The sequence below is a fragment of the Cavia porcellus genome, unplaced genomic scaffold, assembly GCF_034190915.1.
Source record: "Cavia porcellus strain 051 isolate PalLab524CR breed Dunkin Hartley unplaced genomic scaffold, mCavPor4.1 scaffold_8, whole genome shotgun sequence".
Taxonomy (NCBI): domain Eukaryota; kingdom Metazoa; phylum Chordata; class Mammalia; order Rodentia; family Caviidae; genus Cavia; species Cavia porcellus.
The window spans coordinates 6064207-6084351 of NW_026947491.1; the positions used below are offsets into that span (position 1 = coordinate 6064207).

The window sequence follows — 20145 nt, forward strand, 5'->3', positions numbered from 1 at the left end:
TAAATATTACAACTAGAATGAACTTCTCGATAATAAAAAAGAACAGAAAATGTCAAATGCCTGAAAATAACAAATTTTGCCACAATTTGTATACATTTTCTGTCTAAAACAAGACTGCAGCCTATCTGTGTGTATGCAAAATTAAACTGACTCTTTGCTCAGTGGATATATGAAAGTACATCTTTCCCTGTTAAGAATATATTGATGTGATGCCAATTTCAGTGATTATATATCACTCCATCCTATGAATGCACTGCAACTGATACAATCTCTTCTGTGAATCCATCACTATTTTAAGCAATACTGAAGAAATGCACATTAAATGCGTCTCTGTATGTCCTAAAGATATTCTAGAAGAGAGCTGATTGGTGGAGACATGCTTTCCTAAACTGTGGTATAGTACTTATATCAAATTTCCTATTTGAAAAAGTCATAAGCCATCTCCAGTTTTAAGCAGCAGAATAAACTTTTCTTCATTCTCACACTCTGTAACTGGAAAACATTTGATTCCTTTGTAAAATTAAATTCCCCTTATCAGGGACATTAAACATTTCTTTTTATGTTTACAGGTCACTTGTCAAACCAACCACATAATTTAGAGTTAAATATAGCTCAGCAGTACAGCCCAGGATATGAGGCTCACAGTGTTGCTATCTAGCATGGAAGTAAATTAGTATTCAATATTTTTCTTTGATGATTTTTAAAAAATTACCCTGTAAGTTTAAGATACATTTTTTTATCTGCTGTATGTATGTATGATTTTGTTTCATCTGATGTATGATGTATTTTATGATGTATCTATTTATCTCTCCTTTATTTTATTTTATTTTATTATTTTATTTTATTTTTTTGGCACTGCAAATCTAACTCCTGACCTCACATTTTCATGTGGGCACTGTGCCACTGAGTTAATATCCCAGGCCCTTGTTATAAATGTCTCACAAGTATGTTTTTCATTTTGTTAATGATTTTCCAATATAAATGAGAATTTAATTTTTCTTTTGGTAGTCAACCTTCAGAATGCAGGTGGGGAAGGGGATGGCTGAGTGGTAGTGTGTTTCGCATGCACCATGTTCTAGGAGCAACCCCCAACACAAAAAAATGAATGTTCATTGTTGGTGTCATTCTTAGGAAGGCTCAAATAGGCTATGTGTTTTCCTTTGCCACTTTTCTCATTTTGTATGATATAAAATTTTTAATCAATACACCACCAGAAACTTTTGTGACATAAAAATCCAGGTTTTTTGGAAACACTTTACAGGCATTTCATTCATGAGTCATTCCAATTTTTCAACTTCTAAAATCTGACAGATATTTGAATGTTTCCAGGTTTTCTACTAAGTTACATTCATTTATTTATCTTTTGGGCTGTTGGAAAACAATTAATTTGTGAAAATGACTTACCGTGATACCTACGAAGGTGGGCTTTCACTACATTTTCTTAGTGACCCCATAGCGAAAGAGGCTACGGACACTCAAGTCTTATGCGATTTTTTTATTTAGCTTCTATAAAGCTGATACACAGAAAGCTCACATTTTGAGACTAACAGAACTTTCTAGTCAAGAACATGCCGTCACCTTCCCATCTCAGTTTTCTTATAAGGTTCCTTAGTAAAGAACATACATGCACAGGTGTACACTGATAGTAAATGGACACTAGATTTTCATCAGGTTAAGTTTCCACCCTAAGTTTGTAGATTACAGGAAACATGTCATAGTTCCCTTTTTAAATAATATGTACAACAGTACATCTCTTAATGTGATACTAAGAATAAAACTCTATACACGTGTTACCATGTTTAAATAGCTTTTCTGCAGTCAATAATGTAGTCTACACAGGAAGTATAAGTCCACTAAAAACCAGTGAATGTTTGGTTTTTATTTTGCAGCTTATGGACACCACCTGAGGATCGACTCTCTGGCCAGCTTTGCCTCCCAGGGTGGTGGGAATCCCCCTGCCCCCGCTTCACCCACTTCTTCCTCTCCCGCATCATCCTGGCCCCACTCACAGCCCCTGGGCCTGCAGCCCCATTACCTTTGCTTGCTGTCTCTGTAAACCGTGTTCCATTTCTGGAGGAGACGCTCCACCTTGGCCTTGTCGCCCTTGCGGGCAGCCTTGTGGAGCTTGGGCACTGAGCTGCCAAAGATGCCTGGCATGGCAGCCCTGTGACTCCTCCGACCGTCCGGTTTCCGGTCCTCACCGGGCAGAATCTCAGGCCCCTTTGACCTCTCTGACTTTCAATGAACGCCAAGCAACCTCTTTTATCCAATGTCTAGGCTCTAATGGCCCTGTACATGCGCATTTGCACAAGTCCTGAGCAAGAATCGCAACCACCTCACCCGCTCCGCTTCTGAGTAAGAAGCCTAACCGCTTCTGCACGTGCACGGCCCGTGCACGGCCCCCGGGCAAGCAGCCTAACCGCTTCTGCACGTGCACGGGCCCCCGGGCAAGCAGCCTAACCGCTTCTGCACGTGCACGGGCCCCCGGGCAAGCAGCCTAACCGCTTCTGCACGTGCACGGGCCCCCGGCAAGCAGCCTAACCGCTTCTGCACGTGCACGGGCCCCCGGGCAAGCAGCCTAACCGCTTCTGCACGTGCACGGGCCCCCGGGCAAGCAGCCTAACCGCTTCTGCACGTGCACGGGCCCCCGGGCAAGCAGCCTAACCGCTTCTGCACGTGCACGGGCCCCCGGGCAAGCAGCCTAACCGCTTCTGCACGTGCACGGGCCCCCGGGCAAGCAGCCTAACCGCTTCTGCACGTGCACGGGCCCCCGGGCAAGCAGCCTAACCGCTTCTGCACGTGCACGGGCCCCCGGGCAAGCAGCCTAACCGCTTCTGCACGTGCACGGGCCCCCGGGCAAGCAGCCTAACCGCTTCTGCACGTGCACGGGCCCCCGGGCAAGCAGCCTAACCGCTTCTGCACGTGCACGGGCCCCCGGGCAAGCAGCCTAACCGCTTCTGCACGTGCACGGGCCCCCGGGCAAGCAGCCTAACCGCTTCTGCACGTGCACGGGCCCCCGGGCAAGCAGCCTAACCGCTTCTGCACGTGCACGGGCCCCCGGGCAAGCAGCCTAACCGCTTCTGCACGTGCACGGGCCCCCGGGCAAGCAGCCTAACCGCTTCTGCACGTGCACGGGCCCCCGGGCAAGCAGCCTAACCGCTTCTGCACGTGCACGGGCCCCCGGGCAAGCAGCCTAACCGCTTCTGCACGTGCACGGGCCCCCGGGCAAGCAGCCTAACCGCTTCTGCACGTGCACGGGCCCCCGGGCAAGCAGCCTAACCGCTTCTGCACGTGCACGGGCCCCCGGGCAAGCAGCCTAACCGCTTCTGCACGTGCACGGGCCCCCGGGCAAGCAGCCTAACCGCTTCTGCACGTGCACGGGCCCCCGGGCAAGCAGCCTAACCGCTTCTGCACGTGCACGGGCCCCCGGGCAAGCAGCCTAACCGCTTCTGCACGTGCACGGGCCCCCGGGCAAGCAGCCTAACCGCTTCTGCACGTGCACGGGCCCCCGGGCAAGCAGCCTAACCGCTTCTGCACGTGCACGGCCCCCGAGCAAGGAACCTAACCTTCTCTGCAATGCATGTCTCTGTAGGTTCTGCGCATGCTCACCAGGTCTTCCTAGTATGCTGGCCCATGGGTTTGTGCTAGCCTGGGGATGGCCAGGTAGTTAATCATCATACAGGTTTTGTTTTCAGATTTGGAGATGTTGGGGTGAAGATGTGGGCATTATGGAAAAGGTAGGGAGATGCTGGGTTTGAGCTGGGGTTATTTGTTGTGTGTTGTAATATTGGAGAATTTTTATTTGAACTTGAGATTTTAGGCTGGGATTTATGTGGGAGAAAGGAATAGTGAGGTTGAAAACTGTGCAGTAGACTGTCAGTAAGGCCGTGTGTCCTAGAAGGAGAATGAATAGGAGTAGTGGAAGAGGAAGTAAGACCGAAGGCTTTGTTTTAGGCAGTGTAAGGTGTTTGAATCTAAAATTTTAGTGAACAATAAAAGTTTTGGTGTTGTAGGGAGAGATTGAAGTATGACAGCAGCAGTATGAGGACCAGCAGTAAAAAATGCCAAGGAAGTAAAGAGAGTAACAGAACACTGGGCTATGAACGGGTGAGGTGGAGGTGTGTAGGTCTTATGATGAGGCACATGTGTAAAATCTATTAGTCTTTATTTGGAGTGTGTTCACAAAGTTGATAGGTTGGGAAAGCAGATAAATGTCTCTGAGGAGAGGTTTTGGCACAAAACAGCTGTGAGTGACCTGATGAATATTTTTAGAGAGGAATGAGTAGTGAGTAGACTTAGTAGTTTATATAGGGCTTGACTGTCTAGATGAAAGCAGTTATGTATGTTAGTGATGAGGTCTAAAACATTGATCTGGGAGGAAGAACTTGTGGGTTTGTGAATTAACTGTCACTGTATAGATGAATATTGAAGTGAAGTCAATGTGTTTGGGATAAGGGGGGAAAGACGAGAGACATATTGTTGTTGTGTAGTTAATTTAGCCTGTGTGTTCACACAGGTACTATCCTGACAGATAGACCTGATGATGTTTGGTGTCCCTTATAGTGAATGATTGTTACTTGTTTTGGAAGTTGTGTTGTCTCTAACAAATTAAGAATGAGAGGTGTATTAGTGATTAGGGGTCCCTTGTGATTACTTAGATCTCATATTTGTTACATAGTATGAGAGTAAAGTATGTTGAATGTATATTTGGAGTCAGTATAGATATTTATGATTTTGTCATTAGTGTGAGGTCCCATGTGAGGGCAATTAGTTTTCTTTTCTGGGAAGATGTTTTGAGTGGCAGTGAGCTTGCCTCTATGACTTGAAGCCTTTGATTATAGAATATTTTGTCCTCTTTTGAGGGTTTGTGTTGGCTGTATTGTCATCTATGAACTGTGTATCAGAAGCTGTAGGGAGATGAATACTGTTAATGTGAGGGAAGGGAGTAGGAGTCATCTGCAGGACCTCACTATAATTGTGTAAGGGGTCTCGTCAGAGGTGGGAAGTAAGGTGGCTTGGTTCAGGGAGATATTAACAGAGATGGTGATTGTAGGATCCTGTATAAGAATTAAGTCAACTTGTAGGTGAGACGTCATTAAGGCAGGAAATATCTTGTGTAAAATAAGGTCACTGGAGCAATGGGGTAGGTGGACAATAATTGACTGTTTTAAAGTGAACTCTTTGGCCCCTTGTCTTAGTGAGGCTGCTGAAGCAAGTGGAGAAAGGCAGGAGGTCAGCTTTGTATCATGTTGTCTGTTTTGAGAGATAGGCTACTGCTTGGAAAGAAGGGTGTGTGTGTGTGTGTGTGTGTGTGTGTGTGTGTGTGTGTGTGTACTAAAACTCCTACAGCATTATGATCTTGAGTGGTAGAAATCTTGGGTTGGCCTAAGGAGAATGAGAGCTTGGGCCTTTGAAACAGCCTCTTTTAATTTAGAAAATGAGAAATAGGAGTAGTGGATGTGAGGCTTCTGATAAAGAACCTGTGGATGCTTTTATAAAGGTTGGGCTAGTGTAGCAAAGTAAGGGATCCAGAGATAAAAGAAGTTTTTAAATCTAGAAAAGATAAAACTTGTTTTGAAGTTAGCACCTGGAGATCATGGAGATGGGCTCTGTGGTCTGAGGTTATAGGTGGGGATGAGAGTGAGACTCAGGTATTTAATCTTTGGTGAAGCTATTTGGGCTTTAGTAGGGAACACCCTATGTTTGAAACTTGAGAGATAGTTGAGAAAGGTAGCTGGATGTTATGTAGTTAGAGGATAGACTGGAGAATAGAGGAGAAGCTCATCTGTATATTGGAGAAGAAAGTCAGGTTTAAGATTGAGAGCCACAAAAAAAAAAAGGTTGAGAGCCACGAGATCAGCAGCAGGGGCTCAGCTGAAGTGTGGAGTGTCCATGAAGCCTTGAGGTAGGACTCTAAATAAGTTGTGTAGATTGCAGTGTCTGGATTTGTCCATGGAAAGGCAAAGAAATCTTGGCAATTGAGGTGTCAGGAAATAGTTAAAAATGTATCATTAAGGTATAATACAGAAAAGTGAAAGGTACACAAAGAAAAATGAGAGTATAGCGTAAGCATTTGGCACCACCAGATGAACTGACACTATCAATTGCATTTTTAGTATCTCCAGGATCTTGGACTCGTGATAGAAGCCATTGGATGTGAGGATAGGGACAATAGTGGAGTTGAAGGGTGAGTGAGTGACTTTTGGAGACCCATTAGATAATAAGCAGCAGATTATAGGTTTGAGCCCCTGTTGATGTTTAGGGGCTATTGGATATGGGGAAAGTGAGGGGTGTTTGAGGTGAATTACAAGTAATGTGTTGGCATGAATAGGATTGGAGATGTCTCAGACTGTAGGGTTGACAGTGGAGGAGGGAAGGGGAGAGGCTGATTCAGCAGCACATGACAGTTGGCTTGGGAGTCTGACCCCCATGGGCAGAGAGTATAAGAGAAACTGAGTTTTTGGAGCAGATTATCAAAAAGAGGTACAGGATAGTTTGGGATACTGAGAAGTTGTGTGTAATGGAAAAGTTTTGGAATCTGCAGGAAGTAGGTCCTGTCTGGGGAGATCATGTAAGCTGGCTGTCAATTCCCATAAGAGAGCCTGCAGAGCAGAAACACTGCCCTGAAAACTCAGGAAGAATACCATAGGTGGCCTCTGTCAACAAGAAAAGAGACAGTTTTACTTGAGACATCCAGTGAGACATGGGGCTCTTGGAGAGATAATTTGGTGGAGCCTGCAGGCCCCAAGCCTTGTCTATCCTCTTCAGTGGTGATGCTGGGCAGATCAGCTGGTGATGAGTCCAAGGCAGCAATGTCTTAGCCTGTGAGGGTAGGGAAGGTGATGACGTACTCGTTCTCACAGGGCAGTTGCACTTCCAGTGGCCCTCTTGGTTGTAGATGGGACAAGTTCCCATTCATGGCCACAGGTCAGGGCAGGCTTGTATCCAGTGTCCTTTATCTGCTGCACTTGAAGAATGGTGGAGAGGGGCTCAGGTTTTTAGTCATTTTTTCTACCTGTGTTTTATCTTGAGCCCTGAGTTCCACTGTAGCTGAAGCTACTGAGGCCAGAAATTGGCATTTGAGTTTAGCCTAAAATGCATCCTTTTTAAGGTCATCCTGTTTTTGTTGTTTTCTCCACTGTTGAAGGCATGGAAAGCCATACCTAAGAGGTATCTCTAGGGGGATTGAAGACCAAGGTCTGACTTTTTGAATTTAGTCTGAATGTTTGGTGCTGCTTGGCAAATAAAATAGAAGTTTAATCTTTTGTTGAGGGCAAAGAGTGGAAGCAAGAATAGCATCAAGATCCTTGTAGATAGGATTGAAGGATGAATTTGAGCTTTTTATGATATCATTGTACGGGTCAGCAGCAAAGGATGTTACATGCTGGAAGATATTTGAGAGACTGGAGAGGGAAAAAGGGACATGAATGTGGATTAAGCATTTGGTACCTCTCACTTTGTAAAGGGGAGAGGGTGAGGTGAGCATCATGTCAAAGATGGCTGGGGTGGGGATAATGAAGACAATGTGTAGGAAGGGTCATCAGATGGCAGTGAGTGCAAGCAGCTGCAAGACGGTGGTGAGAGAGGAGTGAGATCTGCTATGGTGTGGTGGTGGAGAAACTGATGACAGTGGAGTTGGGGAGGAGTGGTGAGGTGAGGAGAGGAGAAGATGGTAATGAAGGAGTAGTGAGGGAGGTAGGAGGCGGAGGAGAAGATGGTGGCACAGGCGAGCAAGGAGAGCTTTGTGGATATGGTGGGGGGATATGAGAGTAGAATGGATATGGTTTGTAGGGTCAGCACAATTGTCAGGTAAGGTTTTTGGCAGTGTGGAGCAGGATAAAAGTATTTGGTGGTCCAGCCTGGGAGGCTGAGGCAAGAGGATCATGAGTTTGAGACCAACCTTGGTGACTTAATGACTTAGTGAGAGCCTGTCTCAAAACAAAAAATAAAAAGAGCTCGGGATATAGTGTAGTGTGAAGGCTCTGGGTTCAATCCCCAGAACCAAAAATAGTAATAATATTAATACCCTAATATACATTAAAAAGATGAAAAATGAAGAATAAGAAATATTTCCAGCCCACACAGGAATTTTTTTCTTCAAATTCTGTATTACTTGTACCCTTTTACTGCTTTCTTTTTTATCTTTAAATAAATAAATAAATAAATAAAAGATGGTTCATAGGCAGGGAGCTCGAACTGGGAGTGACTCCCAGGAGCTAACGCACTCTGCCATCCAAGTCATGGGCACCATAATGATAGAGTATTCTGGTGCAATAGAGAAGCAAAAGTACAAAATGAACAGGTTTATTGAGTTGAGGACGTAGAAAGGAGCACACAACCCATGGCGGTTGGGCTGTCTCCTTCCACTGGACACAGAGAGGCAGAGGGTTAAATGACCTCTGATCAGGAGTGGCATATGGGGTAGATACTGGTGATGTGTGAGGAACCGATTGAAATTCTGTGTCTGTGTGTGTGTGTGTGTGTGTGTGTGTGTGTGTGTGTACACGTGCATGCAAACAGGAAGGAGAGTTGTAATTAGGGCTGAAGAAGCAGGAAATGATAAGCATTTCCACTTTGGCCTTCCACCAGAGTAGACCACCGCCATAACTGTACTGCAATTTATACTAGGGCAAGATCCTTTCAGGATCCACACAGCACGTGCTCAAGCAACATTTACTGAATGAATGAATGAAAGTGTTATGAAATGGAGAGGAACCAGAATTCCATGCCGGGTCCCTTTTGAGTTCTTTTTCTTCTGGACAATGCTGTCTTGTACAAAGCTGAGACTAGCCAAGGCTGGCCTTGAACTCAGGGAACCTCCTGTCTCAGTCTTCTGGGTGCTGGAATTTCAGGCATGTGCTACCACACCCGGCTAGGAATCTGAGCCTGACTCAGCCTCTGTCTCCACATCTGAAGAACACGAGTCCCTCCTTGCTCACCCAGTAACAATGATCACTGGCAATGTAGAGCCAGGGGTCATGGAACTTGGGGTGCACAGACCATAGATGGGAGCACCCCACTCCTGCTTCCTGGAAGGTACACCTTCCAGGTGGACCTGGACTGCTTCCTCCTCTGGGGTTCACCGGTTTTCCCAGCCTCTCTCAGCCCTGCCCTCCAAAGGTCTCATTTTATAGCCCTTTGAGGAATTCACATGACGCCACAATCTTCCCTAATCAAAAGCACCAGTTATAAAATTCGCCTTGACTCGCTGCTCTGTGGTTAAATATTGATGATAATTAGGAAATAGAGGCACAGGGTGGGCACTCGACAACGATGGTGACTTCAGATCCTGGAGGTCAGGCAGAGCTGCTCTGCCACCAAAGGCCACCCACTAAAGAGGTCAGTCACCTGCAGTGGCAGAGAGGGTGGCAGGCCGGGATGAGGTGCCAAGGGCAGAGCTACTACTCTGTGGGCTCAGCTGCACTTTCCTGGGGAGAGCTTGGGAACAAAGACCGTCATCTTGTGCTCCGGTGAGGACCAGGAAGAAGGCAACAGAAATCAGCAAAGAGAACAACAGAAATCAACACTGTATCCAAGAGCAGCTTGAGAAGGCCCAGAGTGCAGCATCAGGTGAGCAGTCCCCACCTGCCCCCGGGGATGGTGGCCTGCGCTGGGCTGGGCAGGGGCCACAGCCAGTAGCCATGTCTCAAATGCAGGGATCACCTGGAGAAGTTAGGGTGGCTGAACACCATCAGACCTGGCCTGGAGAGGATTCTGGAGCAGGGAAAGTACATTAATGGGAAAACTAATGAAATCTAAAAAAAGTGCAGAGATTAGTTTCATACTAAAAAGATGATAAAGTAATGTCCTCTAGAAGCAAACTGGCTAAGTGGTCAGACAAAAGCCCTCATTACCTGTGGTGTCTATCAGTTGGGAAGGGCTCGGGTTTGCAGCCACCCTGTGATTTTGTTTTGTAGTTGTTGATTGGCGCTTGTTATAACATTATTAGACATATTTAAAGTGCATATCCCACAGCTGGGGATCAAGCCAGGACCCCACGCATGGCAAGTCCTAGACCACTGAGCTATGCATCTCTGTACACTTTTCCAATTCTGTTCACAAAATGTCTAAAATTTGGGTTGTTGTCTCAAAAGGTACACAATATATGCACCTGTTGAAAATGCATACACATGGAGAAAATATTAATGCATGAAAATTGGATGGGCTGAGATGCAGTGGTAGAGCACTTGCCTAGAGTGTGTAAGGCCAGGGGTTTGAATCCCCAGCACCACGCTAATGGGAAAACAGCTGCTTGTATGCATGCCGTGTGGATCCACAAGAAACCTGTACAACACAGGAAGGGATATCAGGTGTGCCAGGGCTACGGGGCTTGGTACCTTGACTGCCTCTTTCTCCTCCCTAGATGCACAGGCTGACGGCATACACTGGGATGGGGCCCATGGCTGTTACTAATTAATCCAGGCATTAGGTTATACCTCAGAGAGCATTTCTATAATGTGTTACTAATTAATCCAGGAATCACAATTGGACAGACTATCACAGCTGCTTATGACAACAGACAGTCAGCCAGAGTAGGAACAAAGAACCCATCTCTTATGATATCCCATGATATCCTACAAATGAGGGAATACATAGGAGACACCAAGGCCTTGAAAGTCTAAAACAAAGGTCTTTCTTTCCCCCAGACTTCCATCTCCACTCTGACACGTGAATGCTTGTTCCAGTATAAAAACCCCACCCAGGTATATTCAGGCCAAAGTATGTTCCCTAAAATCCATCACTGTTTTTTGACTGGTGATAATCCAGCACTGGGGAGAGCTCTAATGTTGGTTTCTGTCTCCCATGGCTCCTTTTTCTCAGTTTAGGTTTAATGGTTTAGTAGTCCACTAAACCATGAGTATCCAAAGGCTGAGATTGCTGGGCCCTGGAATCTGGGATCGCCTCACTGCTGACCTTTCTAATTAGTGCCCTGTGAGTGTTTTCACTCTGGGTCAACTCCACACTCTTTTACTGGTTTACTTTTTTGCTGTGTTAGAAACTCAACCCAGAGTCTTATACTTGCTGGTCTGTTTTATTTCTTTTCTTTTGTTTTCTTTCTGCTTTTTTTCAATACTGGAGAGCGAGCCCAGGGCCTTCATATAGAGGTACATCCTCAACCCTTTTTAAATTTTTATTTATTTACTTGAGACAGGGTCTCACTAAGTTGCTCAGTTTGGGCTCAAACTTTGAATCTTCCTGCCCCAGCCTCCAAGAGGGCTAGAGATACAGGTGTGTACCAGCCTACCTGGTGTTGTTTTATTTCCTTACTTTTAGCAACAAACATCTCCTGTTTGCCTTCACCTCTTCTCCTACAGACAACTATCCTAATACATTCAATGTATGTCCTTTTAACAAGGTATTCTTAAACGGGGCTGTGGGTGCCAGAGCCTGAGGAAAGAGGGTCACCAGGTTCAGCCCCACCTGGGCAACTTAGTGACTTAGCAAGACCCTGTCTTGAAATAAAAAATTAAAAAATAAAGGGGCTGGGATGCAGCTGAGGGAAAAGGCTCTGGGTTCAATTCCTGGGTTCATGATCAATAATTAACCAAATCAATCGAAATGTCTTCTTGTAAAACACACACTGCTGTTTTGGTGCGCACGTTTTGACTTTTCACAGTAATAAGGTCTGCCCCTTAGGAAACTTTCTTTACTACATGTTCTCAGGAAAGGACTGCTGTGTCACAGAATGTGTACCCCTGGTTGGAACCATTTGCTCCTTAGGTGCCTGCCCCACCCCCACCCCCTTGATTGGTCCAAGCTACAGACACCCTATTGGTGACATCATCCAACTTTCACACTATGCCCACCTCTAAGAGATGCCAAGTGCCAGTTCCTTCTGGTTCCCTTTTCATTCTTCAGGTCATCAACGAGTTGGAGCGTTCCTTCATATGCTTACCCATCGAATGACTTGATTTGGCTGAAACCCAGGTGGGGTCTCCAGACCCCAGTCAAATGGCACATTTGCCACACCTCGGGCCTGAGCTGTACTGTACCCCCTACCCCACCCCACCCCCTGGTATGGGCAGTGGCCACTCACCGGGTCACCCAGTCATCTGATTGCACTGAGCAAGCTCCTACTGTGTGTTGTTCCAGCACTTGATGGTTACAACAGTGGGAAAAATACAAACATCATCTCCTTGAGGGGTGCTGTTCTGGTGGGACAGAAAATAAAGTAAATGATGAACATGCACAGAGCAGAGATGACATGCTGTAAGATCACACAGAGAAGAAACCAGTCAGAGTGCAGCAGGAGAAGTCATGGGAGGGCCCACTGAGAAGGGGACCTTCTAATAAAGACTCAGTCTTGCAGATGTGGGGAGAACATTCCCAGCAAAGGGAGGAGCCACTGCAAAGCCCAGAGGCTGCAGCCTGCCTCGTGGGGACCCTACAGTCCAATCAGCCTCTTTTTCTTAATTTAGCTGCTCACAGCTCCTGGATCCCGTCTGTCACCCCTGCTTCCCCGCCCTCCCTTCTTCCTCTTCCTTGCGCTGCACAGGATCAAACTGAAGACTGCAAAAGTCATCTCGGCCCCTAGCCCTCTCACCCTGTTATCCAGCTACAGCGCTGCCTCCCCCAAAGCAGACCGCATCTCCCTTCTCAAAAGTCCCCAGAGCCAGAGCTCAGAGCTCCTCTGCTCGGCAGGGTACAGCCCCTGCCGTGGGCTGGATCTGAACCCAGTCTTGGCTGATTCTTGGGGGGCTAGAGGGGTGCCAGTCCTGTCCTCAACAGCCTGCCCCGTGTGTCCCTCTTCAGCGGCTGCTTGGAATTACTCCATCCTTGCGCTGACAGCCGTGGTGGTCGCCTTCAGAGAGGACCACAAATTTGAGCCCAGCCTGAGCAACTTAGAGAGACATGTCTCAAAAAATAAAAATGGTTGGGCATAGCTCAGTGGGAAGGGCCAGAGTTCCACCACCACTACGGGGAATGAAAAAAGAAAAGCAGAGGGCAGCTTTGCCTCACTCCTCAGGCAGCCCTGCACCTTCCAGGAAAGCCAGAGCATCATGAGGAAAAACAACCGAGAGGATGGACGGCTGGAGGGTGGGCACCCACACGCGTGGCCAGTGAGGGGAGGCTGCAGCAGAGCTGTGAGTTCAGAGACAGAGTCGGTGTCCATCATAGGATGACCGCCCCTAGGCCAGGCCCAGTATGGTCGGGACAAGGAACACAGGCCTTCCAGCTGGACATGAGACAGAGAATACTAAGCATTTAACCTACGGCCTTTGCTGTGAGCTACATCAGTTTTATTTTAGTTCTTATTCTGAGATGAGGTCTTGCTAAGCTGCCCAAGACAGGAACTGGAATGTTTTGGGGTAGGGCCCACTCCTTCCTGTGACCACAGCCTGGCTGACCACAGCCTTGCTGTTCCCCGAGGTTTCCCTCCAACTTCTCCTGGCCCTGAGGCAGCTGAGACTGTGATGCCACATTCGATGGATGAGTAATCCTCCTGGACTCTCCCTGGAAGCCATGTCCTGTCCCCCTGCCATCCCTTTCAGGCCCCTTGCCCCTGCTTTCCTAGGCTCTGAAGCTCCAGTGACTGGTGTTAGCAGAAGAGGGGACCTTTGGTCTAGGACAGGCTGGGTGGGCAGTGGGAGAAGGGAGTCGTGGTTTCCCAAAGCAGGCCACAGTCAGGGCCCAGGAGAATGACATCTTGAGGCAAGGAAAGAGTGTGTGGCATTAAAGTGACTGCAGGGTCTGAGGAATCCCAGGGCCTGTGAGAGGGCGTTGGAATACCAGGCTTCAAATAGGCCTGTTTTCAGCAGGGAGACATAACCAACAGGTCCCTGTTCACTGCCAAAGGGGTGGTCTCAGAATGGTTTGGGAGCAACTGACTGAGAATATAAGGCTGGAGTGAGGCAGTGTCATTGGGTCCCCAGGGATGAGTCAGGACGCTTCCCCCTCTCTCTTGGGTCTTGTCCCAGTCTTCGTGACTCAGGACTCGCACTGGATGTTTTAGCTGCCCTGAAGTCAGCGTCCTTCCCCACACCCGCCCCATGAGTGTCTTGCAAGCTACAAGGTGGGAATGGTGTTAGAGCAGCGATGCCCGCGCCCTGAGAAGCTCACCAGGCTACAGCAGAGCAGGATAAAGGACAGAGTTCAGGGTGAAGCTCGTGACAAAGGCAGAGTTCCCGCACTGGGTGGCTTCCTCGGGCAGCAGCGGCAGGTGCAAACTGCCCGTGCACAGCCCTGGGGTGTGTCTCTGCGGCAGGGGGTTAGATGCTCTGCCCCTGCCTCTTGGATCCCCGTCACCTCCTCCCTCTGTTGCTCCTGTCACTGGGGAGCAGGGCCTGCACCCATCAAGGCCCACCCTGGGGTCTTCTGTCATCTCCTGGGCTGGGCCATTGTCCCTGGGAATGGTGGGTGGGGCAGCCCAGCAGCTTTGGCTTTGGCCTCCAGACTTCTTCCCTCTCAAGAGCCCATGTGCTCTTTCCCCTACTTCCATTCCATGGCATTCGGGCCAGAAGCTTCTAGAACCTTCCCAACCTCAGATGTTCCTTCCGGTCATCATAAGAAGTGGGCCAGGACCAGGCAGGAAGAGATGTTGCCCCTTCTCTTTGTGTCCCCAGCTCATGTGAAATGTCATCACCCCTGCTCTCCCTGGCTGTCCCCTGGGCAGGAAGACAGCTGTCCCTTTGAGTCCCAAAAGCTCTGCCTGCCGCAGGCTTCCTGAGTCACCTGTGTGGTCCCTTCAGCTGCCTTTCTCAGGCCAGGACCACCACAGGGGCTCATTCCTGCCTGAGGGGCCAGTGCTGTGATGGAGCAAGGAGGCTGGGATGGGGTACCTCCAGCCACAAGCAGGTCTATCCGGGGTTCCGCCTCCTTCCTCAGTGTGTCATCTACAACATATTGAGCCCTGGCCTGAAACAGGTACTGCGCTAAGCACTCAGTGCCACTCGTGTTTCTTAGTTCTGACAACTCCAAGAGGCTGATGTCACAATCCCATGATGCTGGTGTGAAAATGAGCTGGAGAAAGGTGAGGAGCTGCGGCCCCTCTGACTGGCCACCTTGCCTGCCCCTCCCTCCCTCCCACAGGCAGGTGACCAAGGCCGAGGGAGCAGCCCTGGCCGGCAGGTTCGGCTGCCTCTTCTTCGAGGTCTCCAATTCCATGAAGAACATTTAAGGAAGGGTTTTCAACACTGTTCAACATAAACTATAACAGAACTGTGTGGAATCTCCAGAACTAAAATTACTTAGAGACCTGGAAGTGCAGTGGATTAATCCCTGGGTTACACAGCGCAAATGACAACTGTGCTCTCTACAAAACCCACAGCTCTACGTCCCTGATCTTTTAGGCAGTGTCAGGCACCTGTGCTGCTGCAGTATGGACACAACACACCACTATGGCTTTCACTTAGTCCTTCTGTTTTATTCAAATGGCAACACTTAAGTTCCAAGATACAAATGGTACTTATACTCAGTTGTGTTTGATTTAGAAACATTAATTATGCTTTGTTAACAACTTCCAAAACCAACGTAAGTTGCCGTGACTAAAATGTCTTGCAGTCTGTCTCTGGAATTTTTCCTTTAGTATACTAAAAGTACTCCAATTTTCACTCTACAAAAAGGAAAATGATGCTGTCAGAGAAAGATAATGAATAAAGTTGTAACATGAAAAGGCTTCAAGAGGACAACATGAGCCATTACTAGGGACCATAAAGTCTGTATCTGTTCCAAGATTAAAAATGCAATTGTGGTTCTACTCCAGCTATAAATAGGTAATTTTCATCTCATTCATTATAACTAGCATAGTCCAACTTCTAACAGGATTTAGAATTTGTTAATAGTTTAAGATTTGCTTCCCAAGAAAAACTGGGTAAAACAAATCAAGACTTAGAAGCTGAAAAACTGGAAACATACTTAAAGATACTCTGACTTTAAAAATTTCAAATGAGTCTGGGGCTGGGGATTTAGCTCAGCGGCATAAGCGCCTGCCTTGCAAGCAGGCAGTCATGAGTTCGATCCCCAGTACCGATAAAAACAAAAAAGACAAAAAAAAAAAAATTTCAAATGAGTCTGAAATGAACAATACAGAAATTTGTATTATTATGGAACGAAAGGCAAAAATGCTTAAAATACCCAAATAGTTTAATATTTATGGAATCAAATGATAGGATGTTCACTTGATAAGTCAATCCCCCAATCTTTAATATTGCTATATAACAAGGATTAGTAAGTTATAAGTGAGTGGGAGCATATTCCCTTTGGCTGAGAGCAGCAGATTTTCTTTGTTCTATAAAGTCAAAGAATTAGATGTCTAGCACTGAACAACAAAACAAAAAACCAAGCTCTGTACTTTTACAAAGTGCCAAAAATCTTCAAAAGAACTTTATGGAACTTTCCCATGACATTTTAAACTATTTGGAAACAACGTGGTCCAATTTTTAAGATAAATAAAAGTCTAATACTTTAGGGAAATGAATGTGGGTAGAAAATAGGTACAGAATGGCATGCTAGGCCAGGTGTGGTGGTGCACACCTACAATCCCAGCACTCAAGAGCCTAGGCAACAACTTCAGTTTGAGGCCAACCTACGCTATAGTGAGCTCAAGGCCAGTATACTCTGCATAGTGAAACCCTGCCCCTGCCAAAAAGAATGGTATCCCAATGTTCAATTGAAAAGACTTTATTTTCCCATTTGTAGAGTAACGTTATTGTAAAATCCAGTTATTATAACACTTGCGTTGCTTATAAGAACTCCTAAGAATTTTGTTAAAGCATATTTTTTAAAAAACGGAACCAAAATAATGTACATTTTATCTCTAAACATCATGTCATTAAAGTCCACATAATGTCCTCTGTATAAATCAGTGTGATGTTACAACAGTATACATGATCTGATTCATATCCTAACGGCTTCTGACCATGTACAGATATTCCAGATCGACTCAATGCCTTTAATGTCAGACTGTAGAAGCAGTTATGATCCTAAACAAGAGCGGGAGGAGCTTTATATACAAGACAGGCATCGGAGTGCTTAGCTGTTTGCAGCGTCTGCTTGGCGAGGCCACCCTTCTTCCTCCACCCCAGAGTCATATTCCTCTTCAGAGGATTCTTTTGCTGGAGCCCTAAATAAGAGAAGCCAGTGTTCATTTTTTAAATAAAAATTGGAGGTTAACATATTTCTAGACTCAAAACAATAGAAAAATACTGAGAGCACATTTAACAATAAAAGTATTAGTGGTGAAATCTGGAAAACAAACCTCCCAACAGAGTTGCAGGCAGATTTCTCAGCATTTTCCCTAACAGATTTGTTAGGGCATGAACACAACTTACAGGCCAAACCCAGCCTACTATCTATTTTTGTAAATAAAGACCTCCTGGAATAAAGACATATTTGTTCATTTACACATTGTCCATAGCTGCTTTTTGCACTATACAGAAAGTTTTGAGTAGCTGCACTGGAGTAGCTGGCCCTAAAGTAATTAGCTCTTCTTGGTTTTTTTGGTATCAGGCATCAAACTCATGACCTTGTGCTTGCCAGGCAGGCGCTTAGGCCACTGAGCTAAATCCCAGGCCTAAGTAATTAGCTCTTTAGGAGAAAAGAGGCTGATTCCGGACAAGGTAAGCAAAGCAGTAGGTGTGCTGAACCTGTAGACTGGTATAAAACTATTGAGTAACTATGGAAACAACATTTTGTATTTATGAAAGACACTGAGAAAAACTCATGAGATTAATTTTAGTGTCTTAACTTTTACTACTTTTATGTCACTTTGGATACTTTTTCCTTAGAGGAAAAAAGCTGGAGACTAGTTCTGAAGATAAGTTTTCACAAATCATAAAATATTATTCTATGAACCAAATTAGATTTTTCCATAGAAAACTCATGCAATTTTTACTTCTTTTACAAATATAAGGGTTACCATGCAATTTTAAAAAACATTTATTTTACTATGCAATTTTTAGGAGCCTACTTAAACAACAACGATCTTAAATTTTAGATCTGTTCTGGGTGGAAAATACATTACCGAATGTATCCTGGTTCTTTTTTTCCTTCTACTACTTCTTTGTCAACCTCCACACATATAATATCAGAGTTAGGGACTTCGAACCTCGGTTCCAATAACAGCTTTTCCTAAAGAGATTTTAAAAAGTAATGAATTACATGGAAAAGAGATTTTAATATTTTTTTAAATAACAGAGGCTCTATCACTAAGTAACACTCACGCCTTTATTTTTTATTTTGAGACGAGCTTGCTAAGTTACACAGACTTGCCTAGATATCACTATCTTTCTGCCTCAGCCTCCTGAGTATTTGGGATTTTAGGTGTGCACTACTGCCCCAGGCACCAAATACTTTTGTCCTATGATTAGGTTTTTTCTTTTCTTTTTTTTGGTACAGGAGATTGAACTCATGACCTCACACTTGCCAGGCAGGCACTTATGCCACTGAGCTAAATCCCTAACCCTAATACTTCTATTCTATCGGCCAAGTAAATCCATTCACTCAAGGAATATAAATTCTCTATAACTGAAAATTGAAATAGATGAAAATTCTTCATAGTCTTTGTATTTCAACAGTTTCTAACTAAATTCAGCGAAGTTATTTTATAAACAAACTATCAGTTTGGATTCTACTTATTTCAGCCAATATGCATATACAAAAGCCTACACTGGTGATGCATACCTGTAATCCCAAAACTGAGAGACTGAGGCAGGAGTATACGGCCAGTTTTAGGACAATCTGGGCTACATAGCAAGGCCCTATCTTAAAAAAAAAAAAAGACTATAGGTTGAGACTCAGATGCTACTTAGTGGCACTTTTGAATTACTCTATGACTAAGCGACTGTTCAACTGCCATTCCTTAGTTTAACGAGTTATACTCTCTCTAAAGAAAAATGATTATATCGAATTTAACTTAAATGTCACCTATTATTACTCATTCTTCTAGTTTGCATGCTTATAAATATAGTTTACAGGGGCTGGGGATTTAGCTCAGCGGCATAAGCGCCTGCCTTGCAAGCAGGCAGTCATGAGTTCAATCCCCGGTACCGGTAAAAACGAAAAAGACAAAAAAATAAATAAATATAGTTTACATGTTTATACATTCTAGGCTCTCATGAGAGAGTATAATCTCATGTAGTTCCGATCAGAAGCCTACTGAGATGAACAAAATGACAGTAGTGAAATTCTTACAAGAGAACAAAAACATGGGGTTGCTTTAGGAGCCGGTAAATAGATAGTACTTCACTGTACAACCAGACTGGGAAATAGAGGACTTAAAGAGAGTGGGCAGTGGCAGGAAAATAAGCCTGTGTTCCTAAGATCTGCAGCAAAATTAAAAAGTGACTTTATATTATACTGAGAACAAGGATAAAATGCCATGGTATCTATAATCTACTTTCAAACAAATAAAAATGAGGATTTCTACAGGTTTAAGACAGGGCTCGGGCTCAGTCAGAATTCTATGTAGAACCCAAGCATGGCAGCACCCACTTACAACCCCAGCTATGGAAAAGGCTGAGAAAAGACTGCAACTTCAAGGCCACCCTGGGTAATTTACCAAGACTCATGTCAAAATAAAAATTTTAAAGGGTTCTGGGTGTATCTCTGTAGCAGAAGCTTGTCTAGCACATATGATGCCCTAAGTTCAACTCCTAGTACTGCAATAAATAAAAGCCCATGTAGAATCTCCTCAGATTCTTCCTGTGATTCTGATTTTCTGTCAGAAGGCACGAATGTCTTCTGATGCAAATACATTCTGGTTCCCTTTTCCCTTTTTAGGTAGTACTAGGGATTAAACCAAGGCATTGTACATGCCAGATACACACTCAGCTCAGAGCTAAATCTCTTCTGTGTCTGTGTTTTTTGGTACTAGGAAATGAACCCTTGTCCTCACAGGCACATAGCATATGCTTAGCCACTGAGCTGCACCCCAAACAAAAAGCATCTTTGTGAAACAAAACAAAATCCACTGTTCCTCTTCCTGCCCACCACACACATTCACCAAACACACACACACACACACACACACACACACACTGATTCTCTAAATAAATTTCCCAAAGAAAAACACAGCCCTTTAATATTGTCAAAACTGAGATCAAGAAATAATCCAGTAGTTTTCAGAAAAATGCCAACTTACCATAATGGACCGAAGGCCTCGGGCACCTGTTTTCCGTTCCAGCGCCAATCTAGCTATGGCTTTTA

At 45.3% G+C, this 20145-nt stretch overlaps 1 protein-coding gene and 1 long non-coding RNA gene across 2 annotated transcripts in view; one reads left to right on the top strand and one right to left on the bottom strand.

Annotated features, from left to right (window-relative positions):
* The window catches only part of LOC134477125 (ankyrin repeat domain-containing protein 27-like), a 91190-nt gene extending 88770 nt beyond the window's left edge, over window positions 1-2420 (bottom strand). Inside the window, exon 1 of the mRNA XM_063254145.1 lies at window positions 2036-2420. Within this exon, the coding sequence (XP_063110215.1) occupies window positions 2036-2157 (122 nt within the window). The 5' untranslated portion in view covers window positions 2158-2420. The remainder of the gene's footprint in view (window positions 1-2035) is intronic.
* Window positions 2421-8507: 6087 nt separating this feature from the next.
* Window positions 8508-12190, top strand: LOC134477219 (uncharacterized). The gene is made up of 2 exons (XR_010049110.1): window positions 8508-9570; window positions 11860-12190. It is a non-coding gene; the product is annotated as an uncharacterized LOC134477219 (long non-coding RNA).
* Window positions 12191-20145: the final 7955 nt, after the last annotated feature.